Source organism: Cygnus atratus, chromosome 18 (assembly GCF_013377495.2).
Source record: "Cygnus atratus isolate AKBS03 ecotype Queensland, Australia chromosome 18, CAtr_DNAZoo_HiC_assembly, whole genome shotgun sequence".
NCBI classification, from domain to species: Eukaryota; Metazoa; Chordata; class Aves; order Anseriformes; family Anatidae; genus Cygnus; species Cygnus atratus.
Genome location: NC_066379.1, coordinates 9,498,453 through 9,526,075, shown reverse-complemented (window position 1 = coordinate 9,526,075; position 27,623 = coordinate 9,498,453). Strand labels below are relative to the sequence as shown.

Below are 27,623 nucleotides of genomic sequence, written 5' to 3'. Positions count from 1 at the left end.
GTACAATTATGATTTTCATGCCCCAAAGTAAATGGAGCACAAGCATAAAACAAATTGTTGACCTGTTCTTATTAGCTATCCAGCAGACTTTAAAGTGTTTTTCCTTTTCATTATTTAATAAGAAAGCATATTACCTTAAAAAATTGTCATCATTATGTAAGTTTTCCAAATTTTCAGTGTTAATAGACAATTTGTTTTCCCCTAAATGCTTAGTTTCTTATCTAGTACAGCTGCAATTCCGTAACTTCATTATCCAGAATAAATATGATGTACTCCTACTGCTTTATGGCACACAGGGGAAAAATAAACCACAACTTCAAAAATCCATATTCAGTACTTGTAACTGCCTCCTTATAAGGAAGCTAAAATATTTAATCCATGGTTGGAATGCCACTGTTCATATGGATTTGCTGAGTAAAAGCACATCCTTCTCACTATAAACATTAATACCGTGCATAAGAAGGTAACCAGTAAAGCTAATTACAGCTTTCGTGGAAAAATCTTTCAGAGCAGAGGTTAGAAACATGGTATGGATGCTGCTCAGAAAGTCATCATTAATTATTATTTTTCTTTAAATGTCAATTATGCATAAGATCTGCTAAAAGTCAACAGTTGGCAGGATTTAGCAGCTCTAGAAAATCACAGCCAATTTCAGCAGATTCAGTTGTATCAACTAAAAAGCAAGTCCGATCGCTACCTATGTTGATAATAATGTGTAAGTTACAGATATGGCAGAATGACGTGCAGAATAATTGTTTTTCACCATATTTATTAATTCTAACTACATATGTAATACTGTGTTATCAATATAAACCACAGGAAAATTTGACTAGTGGACTGAAAGAGACAAGGAGATGAAACTTCAATACAAGCACAAGCACTTGGACTTTCAGCAAGGCAATTCACCTCTGTGTATATGAATTTAGGCAAAATGGACATAATGAGATCCAGAGGGAAACTGCAAACATTTTTTTATCTGAAGATAAACCTCATCTATCAGCAAAACCCACTTATCCAAAGGCACGCACCCTATCTGCTGTCAAAGTACACTTCACTGTGCTTCAGCCCGCTAACAATGCTGTCTGCAGAAGTGAACTTGTCACATCTCTGAAATTATACAAATTAGAAAAAGGAGGGGAAAAAGACAGGTACTGCCCTGTCACTAGAAAAACGTTGCTCAAACTACTCTTATGACAACAGAGCTAGTGATTTCATTTTACAGAAAAAATGAGGTGCCTCTGCATCTACTGTCCCATCCAAAAACCTGTGAATTAATCAACTCCTGTTCTAACAAGTACCTTCATGTTCCTAACTTCCTAATCATTCTGTTAGCAGCTTAATAAAAGAGGAAGTGTTATGATGCCTTAGAGAATGTTGGTATAAAGCATTCAATTTACCTTTTACATAGTGTATATTCTTCACTGCTTGTGACTCCTCTGGGTGGAGGGCGGAACTGCCAGCCATCCCGGGACCCTGCGGGGTAGTCAAAAGTCAGGTTACTTGTCTAATGGCCAAGTATTTATGAGTCTGATGGTAACTGTCCAGGGAACCATGTCTTTAAACATCAACCCAAATTGTATTCACATGCAAAAAAATCATCCACAAAAAAAAAAAACTCTACTCCCTAACAAATTCATTTAGAACAAAGTTTTAAAGGGTATGAAGGCAAGTTTTAAACAACTTGCAGAATGGAGCAAGCTCTGTTGCAATGCTTTGACCAATAAATGGAAACTTTTGCCTTCGAATTCAACCAATGACAACAAATTCAGCCTCAGTCCCCAGAGTTCATCAAGTCAAGCCTGTTTTCTCCTTTTTGACTGCTATCTCGTGCTAAACATTCAGCAGAATCTTAAAGCCTTCTCACCACAAAATGAAGTACCTATAGAAATGATTTACATACCTTCTTCTAAATCTTCTACATGATATCCTGATGGTACTTTACCAGCTGCCTACAATTATTAAAAAAAACAATTGTAAAGAAACAAAACAATTTCATCAATAAGAACTACTTTGGCTTCTTTGCTTTTAAAAATGTGTTTCAGAACAATCAATAAAAAAACATTCAGAAGTTTGACATCACTTCTAGTTACAAAAATATTTCCTAACTATTAAATTGCTACCATTGATAAAAGGATTCTGACAGGAACATTGAGTCCATTCATCTTTAAAAGAAAATTTTAGAGGGTTCCACTCTGCGATCATTTTAACATGGACTGCAATCAAAATTTAAAAGGTCAGAAGTCTAAGCGGTACTGAGATGTCTTTCATCTTTCAATTTACATTAAAAGTAAAACCCAAATCAATGAGAAAAAGACAATAACTAAATAATATAATTTAAATGCTTTGAGTTCTTTCTACACGCTACTTCAGCCTATCAGCACGTTTCACTATTTTCTCATATATCATGCAAAACTGGGATGAAAAGCTGCTGAAAAAATAGGTGATAAAGACCAAGACACCAGTGGAAACTACAGATCTGAACCAGTATGTTCACAGTGAGCCCCGATCTCCCAGGACACATCAAAACAAGCTTTTCAGCTCCATCTGCTACTACTCATTATTTTCCAGTAAAGTGCTCATTATTACCTCTGTTTCTGCAAGAAGTGTTTTCAGTCGTGTCAGATCTTTAGTTACCATCCCGTTCTGGGGGGAGAAGGGGAGCAAGAAAGAATATTAATTTATCAACCTCAAACTTTCACGTACATTAAACAACAGCAAGAAAGTTCATTTCCACCACCACCACCAAGGAGAAGGGCAACAAGGAAACATGAATTTGACTTACAGTACACAATTTTAAATGACATACTACTACATAACACTGAGGAAACATTACAGTGGAAAAGGTAAATTTTACCCTGGCCAAACACAGCACCAGATTTGCAGCGAATATCAATATAGGACAAGCATACGTGGAACAACTTGGAAAAAAAAAAAAATTCTTACAAAGTTTGTCTGCCACCCAAAACAAGTATTAATAGCCACAATACTTATTAAATGCTATCCTCCAGAGCAATACTCTACATGTGAGGTGGCCCTGGAGGCACGATAGCCCGATGGACAAGGACTCTATGCTCTAGATCTATGCTCTTAGCTGCCAGCCTGCTGGGTGACCTTAGGCAAGTCACTTCAAATCTCCATGCCTTGGTTTCCCATCTGCAAAACGTTGATAGTAATACTGCCTGCCTTTACACAGCACTTTATAAGCTACTGACAAAAAGCACTATACATCAGCCATGTGCTGCAGTTACTGAAACACTTCATCTCTGAAGGAATTGATAAAATGAACTGTCACTGCCGTTGCAGCAATGGATTCATTTCTTCTTAAGGATGTATTTCACAGATTACTGATTTCTACTGTTTCATAACTCTTTCTGCTCTGATGTAGACTATGTCATTTTCAGAGCTTTTACTAAAAAGCAAAGATAAGCCACGTAATGAAAAATAACTGCAGACCCAAGCTACATCTGAATTAAGTTCTTCCAAAAGTCAATTTAGCTGAAACAGATAGCTAGTATGCAACAATTTCACACTCACATAAGGCAAAACTTTGAAGAAAGGAACCTAGATCTGTATTTTTATTTCAAAAACTCTTGCAGGACTTTAATCAAGTCCCACTGCATGTGCTAGATTTCTCCACGTTTTGACTGTGGTGCTACTGAGCAGCAGAAGTTACTGAAAATTTATACACTCAAAAATTCACACACCCAGGTTTTTTTTCAAAGTGATTTTTCACTTCTTCAGCAGAAAGGTTGCAAACCGAACATGCTGAGCTTAAATGTATTAATGCATAAAAAAAAGTTACCAAGAATCATTCTCTTAAGTCACTGGGGAGGAAACTGGATGGATTCCAGCTCTTCAGTAAATTCATTCCAAAACTTCATTTCATTTCTCCTCTGACACACTGACAGAAGTCAGTAAGTTAGTTTCTGATTTTAATATTCCCACTGAAAACAGCGTCTAATGACCTGAAGGTTGTAAAAACTTCTTAAGTTCTGCTTTGGGAAAAAACTCTGGAATTACATACGAAGATACCTTTCTTTACACAACAATAGCTCAAAACAAGCCTGTACAACACCGTTCATTTCCTACGATAAGGAGCTTTTGGCTATTTTACTAATTTTTTTTTTCTGAACGCAAGTTTCCTTTGATCTTGCCAGCAATTTTTCAATGAAACATTTTTTTTCCCATTAGAAAACGGCAGCTAGGCAGAGGAAAATCTTTTATTTACGTAAAAATAACAGCAGGGGATGGAGAAAGAGAAGAAGAAAATTCAGGATGTATTCTGGACAGACAAACAGAAGGCTCCCTCAGAATCACCCACTGATTAACTTAAGCACCAAGACATAATTTCAGCCCATTTCTGGTCCCTCCCTAGGTGAATGTCTAATTACTGAACTGCACAATCATTCAGTGTGTACGTGTATCTTTTGGCTCAATTAATACTTTTTTCAGGAAAAAAAAGATAATTCATAAGTATCTTGTCAGGAAATTGACTCTGTATAACTAATAAAGTAGCAACGCAACTCCTGTAACATACAGAAAAAATTACAAGTTACATTTAAATAATACTGAACACGATCTTTAATCACTTAGCAATGTGTAATTACAAGGAAACACTTATGCATCGATACACCTCAAAGGCAAACTCATTCTCCCTGCTTTTACTTCCCAACATCCCGTTTCAAGGTAATGGGCTCTCCTACAATTTCTGATGTCACTTCCACATTCCTCAGTCTGACAGGAGCTGCTCTTCGCTGTGCTATGGCCATTTTTCTGGATTTAGCACCACCAGCAGTTCATGGTGAAGAACTGATTATTATTTAACCTAGATTACAGAAACTAATATGATATCATCCTTTGGAGACTTACATATGTGCTTACTTTTCCCCAAGTGAGTAGTCACATAGGAGTCAAAACTGTTAATTACATGTATGGGGTTAAGAACACCTTTACAAGCTTTGACAGTTCAAGGGTAAAATAGAAGCTTTAAACTCCAACCTTCATCTTGTCTTGAAATGCAAGACTTTCTTGTTTTCTTTGTTTGTTTTTATCCCTGATAAGCTTTTATTTTTCTTACAACTTATTGTGAGCTACGTATTTAATAGCCCTATCAATATTCTTTCTGCTTCAAAGACTAAACTTATTAAGTGCACACAAAATGGCGTCAGGTGCAATCCAAACAAAAAAAAAGTTTGAAGTTTACATTACTTTATTACATTGCCCAAATACATAAATTATTTTGCATTTCTTCATGATTCAGAGCCAACAACCAAAAAAACTTTTCAAAATTTGTACCAAACCAAAACACTGGCAATGCAACAACGGTATCCTTATTAAATATGCATGCCCATAGACTTATCTTTGTCTTTTCAATAAAAAACATTTGTTACAACCTGTCCATCAAACTCATGTTCAGAAGTTTGTTATTAAATACATCCAAAAGAAAAAAGGAAATAGAAAATTGCTTTCTAAGTTACATAGCTTACAGCAAACACACTTACCAGTGATTCACCCATCAGTGATTTGGAAAGAACATTAGACACAATTTGCAGCTTCCCTTTAAGATGCATGCAGCAGAGCACTGCACGGAAAGATCCATCTCCCTTGGCCAGCCCCTCTCCCAGCACTGCAACACAAATCAGCAAGTATTAGCTTCATCACAGCATGCACTTAAATAAAGCCTACAGTTTTCCTTCACCTTTAACATGAAAATAATGTCTGAAACTTGAGTTAAGTCCGTGGCTTCTGTGAAAGACACAGCTTGAATGGAAAGGAAGTATTACTAGCTCATGCCTAGTATTAATTTGGAACTTGTCTCACACCATCTAAGAAATGTTGTACATGAGCTCAAAAAAAAAGGTTGAAAGGTTTACATGCTAAAATAGACAAAAATTAAATACGGGAAGGATAAATTCAAATATCTGACGCAGACACAAAGGACCTCCTCTTCACAGAACGGGTACAAAAAAACCAAACAGCAACCAACAACCTTTCAGTAACACAAACATGCTCAGGAAGATCCATTCATGCTCACAAAAAGCATGCCCTGTAGTTTCCAAATATAGCTAACCTCCTCGTGGTCAATTCCTGTTACTTTAAAAGGGCTTTCATTCACTTATGCTGTAAAGTGCAGGATATAGGAACGATTGTTTGAGTCCAGAAGTTTACAAGCTCCATGTAACAGAAAACTTTCCTAATGTTTTCTAGCACTGGATCAGATAGCTAGCCAAACAGACACTTCCATTGACACTTCCAATAGTGAAAGGATTTATTTCATGATACAGTTGGGCTTCAGACAAGGAGACATAACACTTAATCATGTATATTAACTGTCCAGAAAAAGCAGTGCCTTTCTGAGCGACTAAAAGGCTAGTAAAGCTACGCACGTGAGTTGAAAAGGAGTCTGGGACAGTTGTTTAAAATTATGGAATTAAAATATGTATTAGTGTTATTGCAGGCAACATCAACATCTGTGTTTACACTGCTACTCATGTAGACCTTCGATGCAAGCAGCTTCTATTAGTACTAACAGGAATCTTACAATCACCACAACTTCAGGATTACATTTTAGAATAAATCACAACTCCTCACTCAACAGACGTTTGTGTCATTAACAAAAAAATCTCATGAAACAACAGAAAAAACACAAAAACACTTACATAAAAACAACCAGACATCCCTTCAAAACGAAATGGTAACTAAATGCTGTTTACGAAGTGCCACAAAGATTACTCTGAATTCACCACTCTGATGATACTGACCACAGTTCCAAAAATAGAGATTACTTCCCAAATCAGAAGCAGCAGCACCAGAAATAGCTTTAGCATGTCGGGCAGTTTGCTATTTTAACCTCAAAGACTAGATGTCCAACTATGATATTTCGTAGCATTAACCACCCAGTATTACCAAGCTAAACGTGCAGTTGCATATAAAAAGTCACAGCACATGAACTAATTTATTTTGTTAGAGATTTGTGGAATAATTTAACAGATTCTAAGTTATCATGACTCCTTACAACAGTGCAAGCACTAAGGAACATGTATTTCTTTGTATAATGTATAATATATACATTATACATGTATATATTCCAAAATATATTTATCTTTCAAGGTTAAAATAAAACAGTTGCAGAAATGCAACACATCAAGGCTTGTAAGAAGATGGAACAGCAGCTTGAATAAAAACATTCTCTTTAAAAAAAAAAATTGTGAGCATCAAGGAAATACAGTTAGTCCATATTAAGGTTCTTTCTTCCCAAGGATATTTCAAGGCAAACTAAACCCAAGAACTTTCAGGATCATAAATGATACAGATACTCTGAACCGTCAAATACTGGGCTACAATCAATAACAGCACAACACAGGAAACCCCAAACAAATTGTTAATTTTTATTTAATCAGTACATACATACACACGCACACTTTTTATAGGGAAATAATATGGTGTGAAGTTGACAAATGTCTTCAGTTTTAGATCTGGAAAAAATAGTGCAGAACATGCTGGGATGAATTAAGGAAATTAACATCACACTGGTAACAATTCTTTGTTGCTTGTATACATTTGAAAGCCAATTTCTCTACTTTTTTCAAATTAAAAAAAGTAGAGATTGGTGTTCCTATTCTACTCACTTCTACGTGCATCCAGCAAGAGAAAGAAAAAAATACAGTTAATGCTACTGTTCCTTTGAGATACTGACTTCTGACACACGTGCCAAGAGAAGAAAAAGGCTCCACGGATGAATGTCAGCTACCCTTATGACAAACCCATCAGATCTCATCAATGAGAACACTATTCATTAAACAGAATCCCACTTCCTACCTCCTTTAACCACCATTCATCTTGCCATACGTCTCTCTGTGACTTTTATTTGCCACCATAAAAGACAACTGTGAGGTTAGTCAGGATATTGCACCCTTGGCACGTATCAACAGTTAGAACAAGAAGCAGCCTTAAAGACAACAAACCTATTTTAAGAATGGCATTGATTAAGCGATGTTCAGCCTTTTAAAATTTGTTTAAACGTTTTCTAAGGGGGAAAACTACACCTACTGAAATTACATTTACTTCTCCTAGTTATGCTTTGTGAACCAACACAAGCAGTCTGCAGAACCCCACGAACTCCCCAGCCTATGACTTGAGCATCAGTGAAGAAGAATGCACTTAAAAACAAAACAAAACAAACAAACAAAAAACCACCACAGTGTAAAGGTTTTCATTGCTAGTGCAGGAATGTCACAAGAGTAATCACACAGTCCATGCAACAGAACTGTGGCTTCAGGAAATTTCCTTTAAAATTTGTGAATAGTTAAGGAAATAACAACTGAAAGTTGGCATCTGCCCCGCTTTTCCTTCCAAATCTAACTGATAAATTCTGATCCAATGTTTACCAAACTCAGTAGAGTCCTCACTAAGTATTGAGTCACTTTCACTATAAATCAGTTACAAAATATTAGCAAGGTTAACCCCAATTAAACAAGGCATCATAACATGGAAGACACAACTTAAACGTGACATTGCCACACATTTGGAACCTTTAACAAATAGGGATGAATGTAAGCACATCATTCCTTCTCCTCCTCCCCCCCAAATCAGCACCTAAAATACAAACCTAAATATCAACCAATGCCCCTAGGAAGGAAGATGGAACAAGCAGCTGGCTTTCCCACCATAAAAATCCAAGCGCTATCAACCTGCCCTATATCTGTACACTAAAATAGATATTAGCCAAACAGTACCCTTATGCCAAAGGCAGCTGTATTTCAGTTCTGGTACTTGAACATGAGTTACAAAATTGTGAGATCTCCTTAAAAAAAATAAAGTAGAAAAAAGTATTATAAAACAGATACATAATTTTAAACTAGCAAAACATCCATTGTTAGCAAACTAACAAATCTGGGCACCAGATTTTAAAATTCAGACAACTGACTGCAATTTATAACACTAAGGAATAAAAGAAAGAAAGAAGCATACCATGCCTACAGTCTTCATCTGCTTGCCCATACTTTTTCTGAAAGGTAAAACACGAAAAGTTTAAAAATAGCATTATTCCAGTTAGCATAAACAACTACATGCTTCAACTAGAAGTTTCTTAAAACTTTTAAGAACCCATTACCTCAATTTTTTCCAGGGTAGAACATGTAAAGAACATCAGTCACATGTCAAATATAATATAATGAATTCTTAGAAAACTGACCTTTTCCTCAAATTCTCAGCAAATGGACATTCTAAAAGAGGTACATGAATGTGCAAAGGTATATGCTTATGTATATACTTTGTAGGTGGCTCACAACACCTAGGAAAAAATATAAAAATTTTCTTTCTAGACACTGTTTTTTAAACTTGCACTAATACACTGTTGGAATTTGTAAGGTGTACTTTATTTTACTGTCTTATCAGTGGTGATTTAAAACAATACTTCTTTTAGTAAAAAAAAAAAAAAAAGAAGGAAAATTAAGATTTTTTAAGAAAAAAATAAAAATCTTTAAGTATCTATGTAATCCAAGTCTTTAATGAAAAGGTTTTGATTACAAGAATTTTCCAAAGCCCCTAACAGCTTACTGCAACAAATTTCACTATGTTGAACATTCAGAGAGGTGCCTCATAACATTTTCAGAGGCATCCAGGTCAGGAATGCATTAAATACTGTTAAGCCTTTAACTGTGTATTACCCTATGTAAATAATTTTGAGAAGTCAATCTGTAGTAACACAACTTCCAATTCAACAAAACACCTTAGTTATTACTGAATCTCTTCCCCCCTGAGGAGCTATACTATAGGTCACATTTCAATTTAAGAAGTTTTCCGATTCTCGTTTTGCACACAGAATAGTCAAATTCAGCTATCTATTTAAAGAAAGTTTTAAAAAGCTGCTTAATCAGATGGGCATGATTTAATTTAAAGCTGCCCAGCAAGGTCTTACAACTTGGCCACACTTTACCATATGGGATGGAATTGTTCATACCCATAGTACATGAAGATTCAGGGTAGAGAAAGCCCCTGTAAACCTGTAATAACATCCTCAAAACGGAAGGATAAGGAAAAATGTAGGTTAAATCATATTAATCACTCTATGGTCCTTTCCTTTAAGAAACTGTAGCACTCTGGAGCGTTCAAGGAAGGTCATATTTTTGGTTAACAGGATCACTTGCAATTCAGGGATACGCTTCTTGCCTTGAATTTACAAACCTTTACAAAGCTCACAGTTCTCACATTTCTATTAAAAACCTGCCAGAGACTAAAAGTTACGTCTTTCACCAGACGTGCTCTAGCCTAGCAATGGAAAGCTAGTATGTGATCAAATATTAAAAGACTGCTGTTAGGCTATGCAAAGGCAGCTAAATTAAGTATGAACTGGTTGTCTGAATTCTGGTGTTTCTTAATGTTTTTTTGAGCATCTAGAGTTGTAACCTGAATTTAATGCTCTTTAAAGATAAGGTAATTTGGTATGTAATTCAGCATAATTATACGAACATAAAGTAATACTCTAAAACCAGTTATTTTTCCTTCCTGGAATACATTTAGGGGTGTTGGGTTTTTGTTGTGTTTTATATATATACATATATATATATATATATATATATATATATATAATTTGTTTTTCCCCCACTCTTTTAGGGAACTGTGATTCAGACCCAAACTATTTAGAGGTCCCAATCTTGAAAAATAAACAGATCGGAGAAAACTACAGGACAGAATCCTCAAACATGTTTTAGCAAGAAGAATTCTGTGGCAAACCAACATGCCAACTACAGGCAAATGCTGAACTTTACTTAAATCTTGATGGCACAAGATACTCGATTGTTCTTTCCAGTTCGCTAGATACTATGAAAGAGTCACACTCACAAGTTGTAAAAAGGAAGCAATTCTATACAGAAGAGTCTCGATTTTGATGCGGTCGATTTCTGCCTGGCATGCCTCCGGGAGGTGAGCTGGGGGGTACTGGCTGAGGGAAAGGAGTGCCTCTGTGCAATGCTTCACTGCCACTTCATAATCCTGCTGCTTAAGGGATTCACATGCTTGTTCACATGACTTCTCTGGTCTTCTGTCTGCCATGACTCAGGGACAGAAATCCTAGAGTGGGGGCAGAGGGGATGACAAAACGTTGGTTAGCTGCATGATGGCAGGGACAAGTCGCCAACCAACTTCCAATCCCACCTCAAGGTGCTGCGGCACATCCCCGCCGGTGTATGCCACCTCCGCTCCCTATCCCCCTCTACCTGACCTCTTCCCACTCTTTTCTCCATGTTCATACTTCCATCCCTCCTGACTCTCAGTTCTGAGTCTAATTCAAGACCACAGTTACGCCCATGACTGACTAGGAAAGGAAGCGGTGGTTTTACAGCTTTACACGCTTTGCTGGTGGGTCTTCACTGCGAACAGGACCGCTATTTTGGAAACACCTCATCCACCCCTTCCCTGCGCCCGCAGTCCTGCTCTGGCAGCCACCTCCGCTCCCACAGCATCGCTCTCCCACACCGAGGACGAGCCGAGGCACAGGATGGATGAGCACAGACAGGAGGTCAACAGCAAACGTCCGTCAGGGGCTTTGTTTTCATGTCTGAGCAAACGTGGACACCCCTGCCACGCCACCACCTTCGCGCCCCTTGCCAACAGAATTTCTTGAATAATTTTAAAGTTAATATTGGGGAGGATGAGGAGGGAGTGAAGCAATTGTGATACAAATCTGTACAGAAGAGAGACAACAGCATCCACCAATAAACTGCGACAAGTGGTTATCCACAGCCTGAACCACCAGTAGAAAAGCAAAACCTTTCTATGATCCCCGTCTACATTATCCCTTCATTGATATGTTTAAATAAATGTTGTGTCTCTAGGGACACTTCACTTCAGAGCTGACTTGACAAAAATGCATTCTGGTATCTGAAAGAGGAAAATTCAAGAGTTCTCACGTGGTCTGCTAAGAAGCAGCATACTATCAATCTTCATGATGATCCATCAACTGTTACGGTCACTGAAAATAACTAAAATAACTCTCCCTTCAAAAGTCCATTGCTAAAGACTTCCTTTATACTTCATACTTCTTCATTATCCCACTTTTCTCATTAATACATAACTAAGCCAATATACAGTAGAAACATACACAAAAAGTTTAATTTATTCTATGACAGTGTTCTATGTGCTCGACACCATTCCTAAAACTTGATTTTCAGCATCACAACACAAACATGCAAAGGAAGACTGATTTCTGCAGACTATTTTGACTTAAACCGTGTTCTCTTTTACAACATTTACATTGATGAAGATGAGAAATTTATAAAAATCTTCCCAAAGGTGAAGGAACACAAGCATGAAGTAGATTTTGCATTTCTGTGCGTGTGAGAAAAGTCATTTATGAAGTAATTATATTAACATTAAAAGCACTCGGTTGGATCACTTAAACGAGCACATATTTTTAATTATACAAATGTTAGGTATTGTTATACTGTTTATGAAAGGATCCTTTCTACATATGACTAAAAATTTTACTAAAATTTGATGCCACAAAATTTTACAAATCTAGGGTTTGCTTCCCAGTAACACAACAGTTAATTGACGTTTTTCTCACATGCTTTGTTTTCCTCCTAGGGGACTGAAAAGAGAGAATTTCATGAACTCTGCTGTATTTTTGATTTCCTCACTTCCCGGCTGACATAGAACCAAAATTCCTTTAACCAGAAGTCTCCGCAGAGCTTCTGTGTGTTTATTCGAGCAGAAGTATTTATACACACATCCTACCCTAACGGACCTGGCCAGCGTAACCAACAGGCGTTTGGATGCTGCGCTACCCAGCCCTTCTTCCCCAGCATGGCACCATGTTAAAAAAAGGAAAACATGATATTTATCAATCGTCCCATGCTGGCTGTTTCACCAAATATTGAAGCAGTTCAAGGAGAAACCAGGTCTTACACCCCCAGCAGTGGCCTACTGTACTGCAGAGGCTGCACGACTTCTTTGGTCAATTTGTAGACTTGGAGGGCACTTTAAGGGATGTAATCGACCTTAACATGATCCACAGGTTGTTGCTTAAGTGGAGTTCAGAGCAGTCGGGACCAGGCTGTTTGGATAACTGCGCTAAACTGAGTCACACCATCAGTATTTCAGAGTAACTTCAAGGACACTGAAGTCACAAAGCATGGGACATAACAGGCAGGGAGTCACTGCAGCATAACTTGTTCAAAAAAAATTAATCATAACAAAAAAAATGGTACGCAGACAACGTAGCGGAAATGATAAATTCATGCTCTCAGATTTCATTTCGATTCCATAAATATCCATACAGACACAAACATGCACGTTTATTGGGTATTTGCACCGTCTACTTCAGATCCAGTCCGGCTGCTCTGAAGTTTTCCTTGGGGGCACTCGCCTCTTCCGGCTGACTCTCTGAAAACCCATCCTCCTGGCTTGTGTCCCCTAAGTTGTGTCTAATATAGTTACTGAGACTTAAATCGTGTGAATGTGAATTACAAACATGCCATTTTAAAATCTAGTCTATTACAGTACCTGACCTACCCATGCTTAAAATTATTTCAGAACATTTAACATTTTAACATCCAACGAAAGGAGACACTTATTAAGGAAAAATCATTTGGAATTCTACAAGTGTTTCTTGTTTTAAAATTTCAAATGTAAAACTGGAATTTCGACACTCGCTCCAAGAGCAGAAATGATTGCAGATTAGATTTGAAAGCAGAAGTGTTACAAGGTCTGTGCCGTATTCCCAATTCTCCGCGAAACTGAGCTAATTATTTATGCACTTCAGTTTTTCCGCCTGTAAAACTGAGATTAAAATACTAAGCATGTAGCAGAATAAATGTCAGGATTATTCATTTTCTCAAAGCAGCTGGAGAACTGCATGCCAAAAGAGTTGCAATTCAAATTGGAGTAATAATTTATTCTAATAGCAAATTTTAATGCGTCTTCCAAATTTTGTGGAAGCAGCAAACAGGCATATATATTCCCACTATCTGAAGCTACACGTCTCAGACACGTGGACCTACCTTAGAATTACAGCCACAATGTGTTATCAACAGCGCCTTTATCATCAGCAGTTGATTTAAAGCATTTCTCAGTTTTGAATCATCTCACAGCAGTCCCACTGCCTAAAGGAAGGCTCCTGATTTAGGCATTTAATAAGATATTTAAGTAACATTAAGCATAGCACCTGCGAATTCCACCTGTAAGCCTCGTGTTGACTAGAGCCATATGGGAGGTGACACAATGCTTCCCCACAAGCTAATCCAGAGATCGAACCCCGGCTTCATACCTTGTGCCTTCCAAAAACTCCTTCAGTAGGAGGAAACTGACTGATCTACGTTTCTTTGAAGGCCAAGTCCTGTCCAGCTTAACTTCCACAAAACATCTCTTGTCCCTATCATTTAGAAGATCTGGTTGATTCCAACAGGTACAACTCAACCCCTGGTGTTTGTTTTGTTTTTGCTGAGATTTGAGAGGGATTTTTTTCCCTACTAATGATTTTTGGGGGCAATATTCCCAAAATAATGAGCATTTCTCCTTCTTTCCAACGAGATTTTGAAAACAAATACAGACAGAGTAACTAAACGCTAATCTCCAACTAGAACTACACATTTCCCCTCCAAAACCGCAGAGGGGGCCAGGGAAGGCTGAAGGGCTGGCTCAGAGGACGAGCGGTGAACAGTGTGATCCACACGGCCAGTCAGTGCTAAGCAAACCCTGCGCCTGCTTGGGGCACACGATGCTTTTCAAGAATTACTCCACAGCCTGATTAGTCCAAGCGCAAACTAAAAATCAGCGTAGAAGAGAAAATCGCGAACTAAGATTTTAGTATTTCAGAGCGTTTTAACTCGTGACTCTGCACTTTTACGCCACACAGTTTACTGATGGAACCAAAGGATCCGTACACGAAGATAATGGTAAGTTAAAGGGAGTGCCAGTTCCTAAAAAAAATTCAAACAGATGCTTTTTCAATTGACTGTAAAGCATCTAGCCAGATAACTCCTGCTGTACTTCATAAACAAACAGATTAGAGGGCACAATGCTGTTCCTATTAATGTTATTGGCAAAATTCCCAATGTCTGCCAAGACAGAAGGATCAGATCCAAGGTCTCGCATGCCAAGCTGACAAACAGTAGACAAGTCAGTAAATATTTGCATATTTTAACCAGACATTAACATCTCTTGTAAAGATTTATGCTAAAGCGATGATGTTCAACTTGCAGTCCCACCGCGCGAGGGTTGGGAGCTCACAGGGAGCCGAATTCCGCTTCCAGCGCCGCATCCTGGGACTCGCGCACTGAACAGGCCCCGCGGCCGTGGGGAACACAGAGGGGCAAGAGCCTCTCCAGCTGCCTCCCATTGCAACACCAAACCTTCAAAGAGTTCTGCTGGGAGAAACGAGCACCCCGATATTCCCTGCCAAAGGAATCCTGTTGGCACCCCAGTGCAGGAGAGAAGGAGGGCATCCTGCTCCGTCGCCTGCTGCAGTCAGGCTGACACAGGCTCCGAGAAAGCAGAGTGGGAATTCAGCTCAGGAAATGCATACGGTGACCACGCTGTTTCCTAGCATGTCATTTGTCAGCCCTTCCCATAGACTGGACGGAAGTTTTGAACACGTAATAAATTCAGGTAATTCGTAAAGAAGAGCCAGCTGTTTTATCATTGTATCCCAGCAACTGCTTTCAAGAAGCAAGAGGTCTACTAGATTTATTTTGGAGGCTAGTTGCTCTGCCCTTTCCCAATAACTTTTGAACTTCAAGGCCAATGTGGATTTCACGGAAGTCCAAAGGGTCTCAAAGAAGCTGCAAGCTTCAGGAAAAATGTGTAACAGGAGACCTAGGATATTACGTCCACTGAGAGAAAGGAAAATTTACTATTTGGTTTCTTATTGATATAAAAAGAGATCAGTTACCCCAACAATTCTTGCCATGCGCTGCCATTGACCCTGACAGAGTGCTGTTCCAAAATATTGTTCGCTAGTAAAAGTAAAGTCCTATTTTTCTTGCTTGTAGTTATAAAACCCTAAAACTGCATTCATTAGTTTAGCTGAAGAACCCACCCATTAGCTTCCAGCTTTCACTAAAACAGAGTTTCCAAATATTTTAGACAAGCAGTAAACTTTGCACAAGTTTTTGAAATTTGTTTCTGGTAGAATTGAGATGAAAGCAATTCACATACAAATGCCTCAAAAATGTGCAAATTATTTCCGTAATCCAAAGAAGTAATATTTGAGAAGTCATATAGCTGGTAAGGACACAAGCCTGTGACCGAAGTCTTCTCCTCTCCCGCAAAATTATCAGGAAAAGACTGACTACATGCTTAAATTTACACAGGCACGGAAAGATCTGGGTTCATTGTATAATCTGGATTAACTAAAATACATTAAGTATACTGCACAGCAAAAATGCTGGCTACCTTACCTGTGATTGTGACAACTCTATAGTTAAATAAAGATGGGTCACTGAAGTTCATCTATTGAGACTCAGCAAACATACTGCGTGCGTCAGTCCACATAATAAAGCAGGGAATAATAAACCTATCTACTGCTAAACCACATTATATAGCTGCTCTGGCATCTCTAGTGATCCCTACTTAAGACATGCCTGTACCTCTACACAACATTATGTAATTGTTTTTGTAGTAGACTGAAATACCACTCAACTGCCTTCAGAAGGGTAAAATAAAGTTATGTATTTACTTTCCTTACGTAAAAATATAGAATCAACTTACTTTGCCTTAAGACAAAAAGCATTTTATTCAAGCCTGCAAGAAGAAATAAAGCACAGAAGCCACTTATAGAGAGACACAGAAAAAATGCACTTTCCTAATGTCATGGCATAGACAGCATAAATAATCCCACACTCAGAAATCATTTAACGAAATGAGAGTAGGTAATGGTGCACTACGTCAATAAGAAAGACTTAACGGAACACAGAGAAAGGACGGTGCCTCTTTCATGCAGAAAAGAATAACAGAAAAGGTGCTTTTGCCTTTAAAAAAAAAAACATAATTGCAGAGCTGTTATGCACCCATTTCTTGCAGTTACGGCTGAAGCCAGCAATATTAGTTCTACACAGTGCTCAGAAATGTACTGCACACCTTACAGAACAAATACAATGTCTCCACCCTTGAGAGAGGACTATCTAATCAGTTTTCTAAAGAAACTGAATTACTCTGGTTAATGTTGTACAACTCCAGGCAAAATGACCCTACTTTACATGCCAAAAATGATGCTAAATCTGAAATGGAGCATGGAGAACAAGGAAAGCGTCTTTCAAGGTTCTATTATATAGCGTAACAGCAGCAAGAACTCCTACTTCGCCTTTAAAGAACATGGTATGCTTGAGATCAGGTAGGGAAAAAAAAAATATTAAGATGATTAAGATGTTCATGATGCCCCCTACTATTAATTACTTAGTTTGTCCTTCCCCTTAAAACACGCCCAAAAAAAATCCACAAAGACAGGACTGTAAGTTAGGAGGACAAGGGATCTCTGGCCATATAACTGGAGCCTTGAGCATGATCCTCTAAACTTAATGCATAGAACAAACACCTCCACAGTTATTGGAAAAGGAACAAGCGTCTGTGGGTGGTTTACCATTCACGTAACAACAGCACCACAAATATAGCAGCAACTGAGATTAAGAGCAAATGAGTTCTGCATCTGAACCCTCCGTGCTCTTTAAATCACTTTACATACATCACAGATGGTAACAAGTTAGATTTTATTGCATGCCAGTTACCATTTCAGAACAGACATTTCATTAAGTGATTATTAACACCTTATTATCTCTACTAATCTGTTTTCACTTCGGAAGTAGCAGCAAAAAGGACAAACTATACATAGACGAATGGAAGCAGCATCTACACGCGGACAACCTGGCTATCTTTGGCTCAATATCTGAAAATAACTCCTGGCCTCTGCATTTATAACCACCCTATCCGCCACGTGAAGATCCTGAATAGCCTCACCTCCTGCATTTTTTGTTTATTTTTTAAACACCATTGTCGAAAAGCATTACCTATCTTGATGGAACTAAGCAAAAGACACGGCAAGTCAAAGCACATCATCACCTACCCGACGTGTCTTTATCTTGTCTGAAAGCCATCCCTAACTGACAGAGACAAGAGTCCTATTTACGCACAGCAAACCCAGAAAATATTGCATACATTAAAATTACGTTACAAATACTTCAATACTCAAAAGTTGTGTAATAACAAAATTCTCTGCACAAGCTTGCGTTGGCCCTCCCATGTGTCTGTGTTACGCTACAGCCCTGAAAGACACTACTCACACACTACATTTTCCAGTGGCTCCATGAGCAGGCAGAGCAGAGGCTGCTGCTTAATGAACATGTAGTTAAATACTTCGGCACACGGCCTAAGGCCTGATTTACTCCATGCTACTCAAATCTGGTTCTCAGAACTGCATTTTCATGTTCTCATCAGCTTTTCAATAATGCTCACAAATACGAGCGTTAAAACATCTCTACCCTTCTGACATCATTCCCATTTTTACAAATAATTGAGATATTCAAAAATATTAAAGCCAAAAGTTTCTGTGAATTTCTTACATTCGGATTAAGACAACTAGAAGTGCTCTTTCCCCATTACGTCTGCCACAGACTGTAGAGCCCTTCATGACCAAACACCTGGTGTCTGCAGCAACTTAGGGGAATCTCTGCAGCATTCAGCATTTCTCTGCATCACAACATGGTGCCATTCGTTATAAAAACAGAAAATGAAATATAGCAGAGATACAGCTTAAATGTGAATTGTCTCTTTTTTTCCTCCCTATTTCCTACTCCATTTATTAAAAACTTCCCAATCTATGCAAACAACAAAACTTTGTTCTACCCAACAGCTGTATGGGCATGATAAAGTAATTCATGTGTGTCCATGCAAAGGAGCCTCCCCTCCATTTCTCTCTTTCTAACACCAGTGTTTTCCAACCTCAATCTCCTCGTTCAGCCATGCCTGTCTTCACATTTATTCTACATATCCTGCAGATACCTACAATTTGCGCTGTCTAAATCAAGTCACTGCCTCCTCTGGTGCTGCATGAAGATAGAGCGGCAGGAAAGAGGAACTGGCTACGGGGAATACAGATGGGGAGTTCTCTGTGCTCTCATTTGTGTCCAGAATCGTACCAGGGAGCGATCTGGGGAAATGCAAAACCCTAGCCTTCATTCAAATTGTACGGAAATCCCACTTAGCTCAGGCTGATGTATATTCACTGCAGGGATGATCTTTTAGATTTGCACAAATAACTAATTTAACCAATGCTGAGCAGATTTTCGCAGGGTTGGTAAGCAGTATATCCTTGGCAGAAACGTCATACCACAGCACAACTCATCTTTCTGCAAAGCAGAGCTATAGACATAAGTTTTTTGTGTTTTTTGGAGGGGGAAGAGGAGTGGGGATTTTGTTTGTTTTTTACTGTAAACCGAAGAATATTTTACTTTTGCCTCAATTTCAGAGAAGACTCAGTTACCTTGGCAGAGCCCTTCACAACATCCAGAAACTTAGCTAGAGATAGACACCTACCATGGGAAGTCGCAACGCAAATAACTAGAATTTGGCAAGTAACGACCAACTGAAATGAGTGAGCATGTAATAAACAGTACATCAGGTAACATGTAATAGGCGGTGCTTCTGCCCCACCTAAAGTTCTTTTGGCTCCTTCATAGAAAATCCTCACGTAAACAATCTTTCATAATAACCGGTTAACAGCAGCAGTTTGTATTCCATATATTATTTTTTTCCATATATGTTCTTACTGCTTTTTCAGGTTATAGTTTCTCACACTTATCCAAGATGAGGGCATTTTAATTGAAATATTGTCTCGTGGTTACCATTTTATTCCCATAACAACATCACCAATTACTTACTGTAAAAAAATGCATTTGAAAAGTAATTTAATCTTTGCTTCTCTTAATAAAATTTACCAGAGAAAAACAAAGGGAAAAAAATCAGTACAACAGAGCCAGCTAACTCTCCATGGAGCGGGACCAACCTACAACTCCCAAACTCAAACACACTTTGCAGGAGAACACAGCATTCATATTCTGAAAGCTGTTTAAAAGATCACAATCCGCAGCTTTTCAAACTACAACCTGCTTGTGGCAGAACCTCTTTCTTCTTAAACACTTGAACAACAAAACGAGGCCTTGTTCCTAAGCGTCTGTACATTTCACAATGCAACTTTTAATAATTTTGACCAAAAAAGTGAATGCCATTGATCTGAAGGATTTACACAGTCATGCAGTTACCAATACTCTTCTCCACTGAGTCATAAGACTGCCAAAAGTACTTTTTGAAATATGTCTGCTGTATGAAATATAGCTACATCTGTGCACGTATGACTAAACACGTCAATTAATTTTCAAAATGCCAAGTGAGTACAAAACTCTACCACCAATGAATGCAAGGGGGAGTCAAAGGAGATTCCCAAGCATCATTTCAACATGCAACACATACCATATTTACGAACGTATTTCAGAAGCTTAAAGGCAACAACGTACGTCACAGAAGTTTTTCCGGGATGCTCACTGAACTTGCCACTCACACAGCACAGTCTTACACACTTCATTTGCCAAAGCTCACAAATTCAGTCTTAGAGACGGAAGCAGAATTAGCAGTTCCTAACTTTGTCCTGTATTCAAGTTTCAACTTTCACTAATAAACCTATATTTGGATTTCAGCAATAAAAGTATTTGTAAAATTAGGAAATGATTTACTGCAGTAAATCCTTCCCTTTTTGGAAAACCCCATACAAGCTTTCTGGTTTTTCCCCGGCAGAGAAATAGCTCCAAAGCTCAGTGGCTCAATCGAAGTCTTCTGTGCTTAATAAGGATTTTGTAGTGATGCTGAAAGAGTCTTTTCTCAAGTGTCAAACTTAAATTTTCAAACAAGGACTTTCTCCAGTCTCGACACGTCCCAGTACTGCAAAGCACCACATCCATGCCTAAGAAATCTACCTGAAAATCACAGCTTAGTTTGTTGGTGTGAATGCAGCTGCTACAGGTTTATATTGTACGGTTGGATGAATTAAAAAAAAAAAAAATACAACACTAAGTTCATTTTCTGTTTGAGAAGCAAAACTCTTTCAATCCATTCAAGAAGCAAAAGAATGCAAAAATTTTCACGCTGAATACCAGTTAACAATGCACGGTGCACAAACTGAACACAGAAATATGCCAGAAGGTTGTGACACAGAACATGGAAGTTTCCTTTCAGTACACTTAAGTGCTCATCGCGGCATTACAATGAACTCACATTATCGTAGGACTGAATAATCCTGGGACTGAGCTTTCTGATACACGTTTATACAATGCTTCACACAAAAGGGTTGCACCATACCAGATTTAATAGCACAAGGATGCCACCCACAGATACTCCAAACATCTTTCCCCAAGCCGTACCTATTGTGTAACTGTGTGTGACACTTCTGTTGTGCTGTTTGGGGAGTTCAGAGCAGTTACTAACCTTCACCGTTAAAAATCACTGTCCTCATTGTAAATAACCTTTGAAATCAATCTCTACACGACTGTGCTTCAAATCATAAGGCATAATATAGCTAAGCCTGGTTGGGGAAATGGTCTTCTAACTCCATATTTTAATGACATTACCCTCCTGCATCCAGATAATGCTTTTATAACTTCCCTGTTTCCTCTCCTAAAATGCAGGAACATGATACTACAAAGACATTCAATTTTAGAACTCTCCCGAGAATAGGACATGGATTCCCAACTTCTCCTTGCACAGCAAACCCCGTAACTGGTATCCAAACCGACACAAGCTCCCCAATGGTGTTCAACCTACTCACTCCTTTTGAAGTGAGCATTAGAGATTCAGCCACGTATTTTAAACTCCACTCGAAGAACAGACAGCAGCAGCGAGTAATGATCCTACTGTGGTTAATAGAATAATTCTGACAAAGCTTTGGGAAGGGGAAAAAAACAAAAACACAAAACAGTGTCTAGCCTAGCCGAACAAATAAAGACAAAAATACAGCCATACAGTAATATCAGTCAGTTCAAACATCAAAACAAGTGTCCTGCACCATTCCCAATGTGCGAGTGTCTTAAGTATGGCCAAAGTACAGTTACCTCAAAACCATTAGCCCCAACAACTATAATCAGAACTGTAATTTGTATAATACACCCACAGCACCCAGCTATAATGCTGCATTAGTGCAGATGCAGAAGTACGGTACAAAAACCTTTCCCTCCACAACCTCCCTGCAGAGAGGATGAGAAAAGCCCAACAAATTCTGGCTCCAAGATGGGATGCTTGGGACCAGAAGTACACTGCCTGTTTTCCCGCACACACACATTACCCCAGGACAAAATGAAGTTATCATTTAAAAAAAAAATATATAGATTATCTTAAGCGAGAAGATTTATATAAGGAAGAAGCATTATTTTATATGCTGCCAAAACCACCATGCTTTTCATTTGTGGCATTCTCCATTTATTATGTCCACAAAGATTTGCTACTTTCTTATTTTGCTGAACCACTAAATACTTTCCAGCAAATTAAACACTTGTGCCGCATTGCTAACAACAGATTCTCAAAAACAACTCTTGTTTTTACTTATTTCCCTTTTGCTGTGGGGTCTGAAGGGCTCTGAAAAATCTTTCTAAGCACATTTAGGCAGTGTAATTTTTAGTGTTTTGATGAATACAGTATTTTTGCAATATATAATTATGGGAAAAAAAGTGCAATTCACAGACTGAAGGGCTGTTTCTAAATAACACTTACCCTAACAGGACCAGCCTAGGCCAACCCAAGCACTGCTCACATTTCTGCTCTTTACTTCCTGCCCCTCCAACACTTAGAATTCTTTATGTAACATCATTCTACAATTCCTTTGCTTCCAGTGTTTAATCATCAGCACTCTGCAAATCGTTAGCCTTCCTACTGCTTACAAGCAGAACAGATGATGAAATGTATTTACCCAGACCACATATAACCCAAAGACTAAAACCCATCCACTTCAGCCATGCCATTCTTAGCACAAGTGGTACTTCCTGAGACTAACAGAAACAAACACCCAGCAGTTTACAGTAACAACTCATAAACATCTCTTTACATAAAATCACTTACAAAAACTCCTCCTACCGACTCAGCAGCACTGCGTACCTACCGCTTCTTGGAAATGCTGCGGAGTGCGGGGATAGACTGGAAGGAGCCTCCCAACATCCGATGAAGATTCCACGCAGCTTAGAAAATGTGATGGTTTGGTGCTCCTTCAGGACACCGATGGGGCAATAGCAACCACTCAAATGTTTCAGTCATGAAATTGAACCTCTCAGTGTAGTAAGATTACATTTACGAAGGAATGAGATTGAAACCTTTTTTTTTTTTTTTTTTTTTTTTTTTTTTTTTTTTTTACCTGGCTTTCCCGTCATGAATCTGCAGTTTACTATTTTGGAGGATTCTGAGAAAAAACTGGGAAAATGACCAGTTAGATATTAAATTGATGACAATGAATTTGCTTATAAAAATGTAGAGAAATATTTGGATATTATGTTACAGCCACTTTAAGCATCTTTGAACTCTAAAAATCAGTGCAACGGAAATGCAAGAACAACAAAAAAATCGCATCCATGGGTAATTACGATCTGCCTGCTTACACTCCTAAGGACTCCTTTTCCTACAGTAATATTCACTTTTCCGAGTTTCACATGAGTGATTGTCGCTGGTTGAAACCTCATGTTGTAAACATTTGTGTGCAGAGGAGATGAAAGCTCAGCGAGCGAGACTGTTTTGGAATACGGAACTTGAGCTACATATCAATACCACCATAATACAATCACCAGAAGCAGGCCTGTTTCTGTAGAGCAGCCTGACCTTGCAGACTCCTAATTTCACTATCTATAAAGTTTAGTTATTTTCCGCCACCACCCCCCAAACACTAGAAGAAAACAAGTGTTTACTTTTTCGGTATTCTCTCTTTCCTTCCTTGTGGGACAAAAAAAAAAAAAAAAAAGACAATTGCAATAGTCTACAAAGGAATTACAAAACTAAACATATAAAGTATGATATTTTAAATATGTCATTGATATACATAAAGAGAAGTGATGATTACTGCCAAAGGCCACAGAAGAAACAACAAGACAAATAAGAACAAAAAAAGGAAGGCCTTGTTTGTTCTGATAATCTGATCCATAATACATTCATTTAAAGGGACAAAAATATAAATGCCACGTCGTGATAACGGGGTCTTGCCTTAGGACTACATCAACAGAAGTGAGAAATAATTCAAAACAACAATGATAGGTGAGCAGAAAGGAGGACTGTGAACACCGAATTTGCCATTTTCTCCCCTATGATAGGCCACTAGCAACCTTGCGCACAGAGGAACACTGAGGATCCCCTTCCCCAGACACAAGGGCAGCCAAAGGGAAGGCCAGGATTTACACCTGCTAAAATCCTTGGCCTACTGGTCCCCGAGGCCGAGGGAATGCCGGCTGTCCAGCTCCTGCACCCCTCCGGTAGGGCAGAACAACACCATCCCTCCTCGTTCTCCAAGCCAGCTCCCACGGCTGTCCCAAGTTATTCAGGCTGCACGCAGGGAACAGGATTTAAATTATCATAAAACACTTTTCTAATTGAGATTTCACTCCCGCTACTAGGTACCACTGACCTCAAGAGGGAATACCAGTGAGGTGAAAGATTCAATGGCTTTCAACTAATAATCTGAATTGCTCCAGTAACTGCTGCTGCATTGCTAGAACGAGAACACCCAGAACGAAGTGCAGTAGCAAACAAAAATGGTACCAAACAACAATTAAAAACAAAACACTGAATGTCAGAAAGAATATCCAGCTATAATTGCAAGCCAATTTTAGTAACAAATATAATTGCATGCATTGGAGAAAATATTTCATCAGACTATTAAATTAACAGAGTTGGAAAACATTGGTAATAATATTGCCTGGCTCTTATATGGCCTCTTTCATCCTCAGGCGTCAACTCTCTACAAGTTGGTAAGATTCACTATTCCTATTTTAAATTCCTTCAAAAGGAGGCATAAACAGGTGAAGTGATTTGCGTCACACTGTCCAGATCCCTCAAGCACTAGGCCTGTACCTTGTCAATTTGAAATATTAGCTCTTCAACCCTTCTGGCCACTGCTACTTACATTTTTCTTGGAGATGAGTATTCCTCCATGAGTCTAACCCCTGAGCACAAGTTGTCCCCAAGCCGCAGCCCTTATCCTGCAACCAGATCTACAAATACAGATCCCAAAGCCCAGGAGCACCTTCTCTGAAACCAGTGAGATTCCCCAGAGCGAAAGGATCCTCTACGAGGGATCAAGCAGCAGAACCAGGCCAAAATACAGATTAACATGCAGCTTCCAAATCTCCCTTTCTAGTCTGCTGGGGAGAGACAAAAACAACCAAAAAAAACCACTCTGCTATTCCACACTTCCAAATCCTTGAGCCATCGTTTTAAATGCTTCTTTCTCTCTTTCACATAAAAGTACATCCAAACTCACAAACTCCAAACATCCAAAGGCACAGTGTCCACACAAATTAAAGGAGAGGAAATACACGCTCTGTAGCGTACGTAAAAAATTCACATAGGTGAGGAGTGATAAGAGAACTCCGATTTCAGCTCAAGAAAAATGTAATTCGTGCTTTCATAATGTATTACAAAGAGAATTCAGTTTTATCAGTAGTAACACTCAAAACGTCCCTTCACTTACCAATAAAGAAAAACTGCTCTGCTAATTAAAGCCCAACAAAGAAAGCTGAACGTAGCCTCCGCCACTCACAACTTCTATGCCGTAAGAGCCAAGCCTAGCAAGCCCGAATCCCTCGGTCTGCACCCTGAGGAGAGGCAGGGATGGTGACGGTCACTCCAACGCTCTGCCCGCATCTAAGATCCAACTGCACGTGCCAAACCAACTCCTCACCACGGTGCACCAGCAAGTGGCCCAGCATCCCCGGGCTGTCCCAATCAACCACGCTTTGCCATCAAAAAAATAAATCGAACTTAAAAATATTGAAACAATTGAATTTAAAACACATTTTTGTAAACCCTCACTGTTCTACCGATGTCTTGGAAAACGCCACAAACCTGCCAAATATCATCTCGTTTAATTTGGTTATATTTTCAATTTTACAAAAGAATGTGTACTTGAGAAAAAAATTTACAGGGGGAATATTTTATCCTTTCCTTTGTTTCGATTACAGTATTTATTAGGAAGACTAACATCAGGAGACCCCAACAAATCAAGCCATCCCAACAAGACTAGCCATGATACATTGAATCTGTCAATAATGATCTGCATTTTCAGGATATTTTTGATCTTACAACTGAATCATTTAATTTTTTTAAAGGAAAAAAAAATATGTGATTTTATAACCTCCACTCAAGCTCATCACACCTGTGATAAAACAAGCATCCTTACCTTGTTAACTCTTACTCATTTTGTCATTAATCGGAAAACAACCTTGCAACTGTCTCCCTGCAGTTATTTCTTAATTTCCATCAAAGATAGGTTTAATCACTTTACTATAATCAAACAACAGCTCGACTATCACTGCATTGGAGCCAAATAACTTCAATCACTTGGAAATTAATAAAAGAACACGACCCATCAAATGCCTCATGAGGGGTAATGTTACATGCAGTCCTACTTGGGGATCTGCCCCCCTCCAAAAAAAAAAAAAAAGGACGGTATTTCAACCTGTGGTACAAACTTTCCTATTTTCAGTTTCACAACAGTTGCATTGTACCAAAGGCAGCCTCAGGATCCCCGTGGCCCTCCCAGCTTGGAGCCACACGGCCCTGACAAAGCCTCCCCGAAGAAAACAGACCCACAAGCTCATAAGCCAAGCCTCCACCGCTCTGAGGGCTCGTTTTAAACCAGCTGCTAAATCCTCACAATTTACTCCTCCATCCTTCAGCAAACCCTACGTAAGCCTTTAAGAAAAAAAAAAAAAAAAGTTTATTTATTTTTCACCTCGTTTCCCGGCCTCCCCTCGCCGTCCCCTCCCCACCCCCTCGCTCCAACCGCCGCCGGGCCCCCCACCCCTCTGCAGCCCTCCCATCCTGCCGGAGCCCCCCCCGGAGCCCGCTCCCTGCGAGCTCCCCCCCCCCCCGGCCCTCGGGGCTGGCCGGCCTCAGGGCCGCGCCCGCCGCCGGCTGAGGGCCCCCGGCCGAGCGCGGCACCCCCGGGGGGGCTCCGGCCGGGCCCCGCCGGCTGCAGCTCTCGAGCGGCCGCCGCAGGCCCCTCCGCAGCCGCAGGGCCCTCGCCAGCCGGCACCGCTCAGCCCCCGGCCCGCCCGCAGCCCCCGCTCGGCGCCCGGGCCCGGCAGAGGGGCGGCGGGGGGGGATCTCCCCTCACGCAGCCCCCGGGGGCTCCCGGCGGCACCTCGAGGCCCGGCCCCGCCGGTCCCGGCCCCCGCGGGGGGCGGCTGGGGAAGTCCGGACTTACCTGTCATTACTTTCTACGCCATCTTGGATCCACTTGTCAACGGCCCCACAAAGCATTGTGGGAAAGCCCTCCCCCGGCGGCGGGGCCGGGCCGGGACTGGGACCGGGACTAGGACCGGGATTGGGGCCGGGATTAGGGCCGCCACCGGGACCGGGATTAGCGCCGGGGCCTCCGCCGCCCGCAGCGAGGC

The 27,623-nt window shown here is 39.7% G+C and overlaps 1 protein-coding gene across 6 annotated transcripts in view; it reads right to left on the bottom strand.

Annotated features, from left to right (window-relative positions):
• Nucleotides 1-27,619, bottom strand: part of HELZ (helicase with zinc finger) — an 83,674-nt gene extending 56,055 nt beyond the window's left edge. The window contains exons 1-7 of one of the 6 annotated variants that reach the window (XM_035558785.2): nucleotides 27,434-27,619; nucleotides 10,843-11,070; nucleotides 8,971-9,007; nucleotides 5,502-5,626; nucleotides 2,587-2,643; nucleotides 1,901-1,949; nucleotides 1,398-1,473 (exon numbers count right to left, since the gene is read on the bottom strand). In XM_035558785.2, coding sequence (XP_035414678.1) covers nucleotides 1,398-1,473; nucleotides 1,901-1,949; nucleotides 2,587-2,643; nucleotides 5,502-5,626; nucleotides 8,971-9,007; nucleotides 10,843-11,052 — 554 coding nt within the window. In that variant the 5' untranslated portion in view covers nucleotides 11,053-11,070; nucleotides 27,434-27,619. Of the gene's footprint in view, nucleotides 1-1,397; nucleotides 1,474-1,900; nucleotides 1,950-2,586; nucleotides 2,644-5,501; nucleotides 5,627-8,735; nucleotides 8,804-8,970; nucleotides 9,008-9,193; nucleotides 9,283-10,842; nucleotides 11,071-27,433 lie in introns of those variants that run through there. The other 5 variants (XM_035558786.2, XM_035558789.2, XM_035558790.2 and 2 more) reach the window with 5 other exon arrangements.
• Between the last annotated feature and the right edge of the window lie 4 nt (nucleotides 27,620-27,623).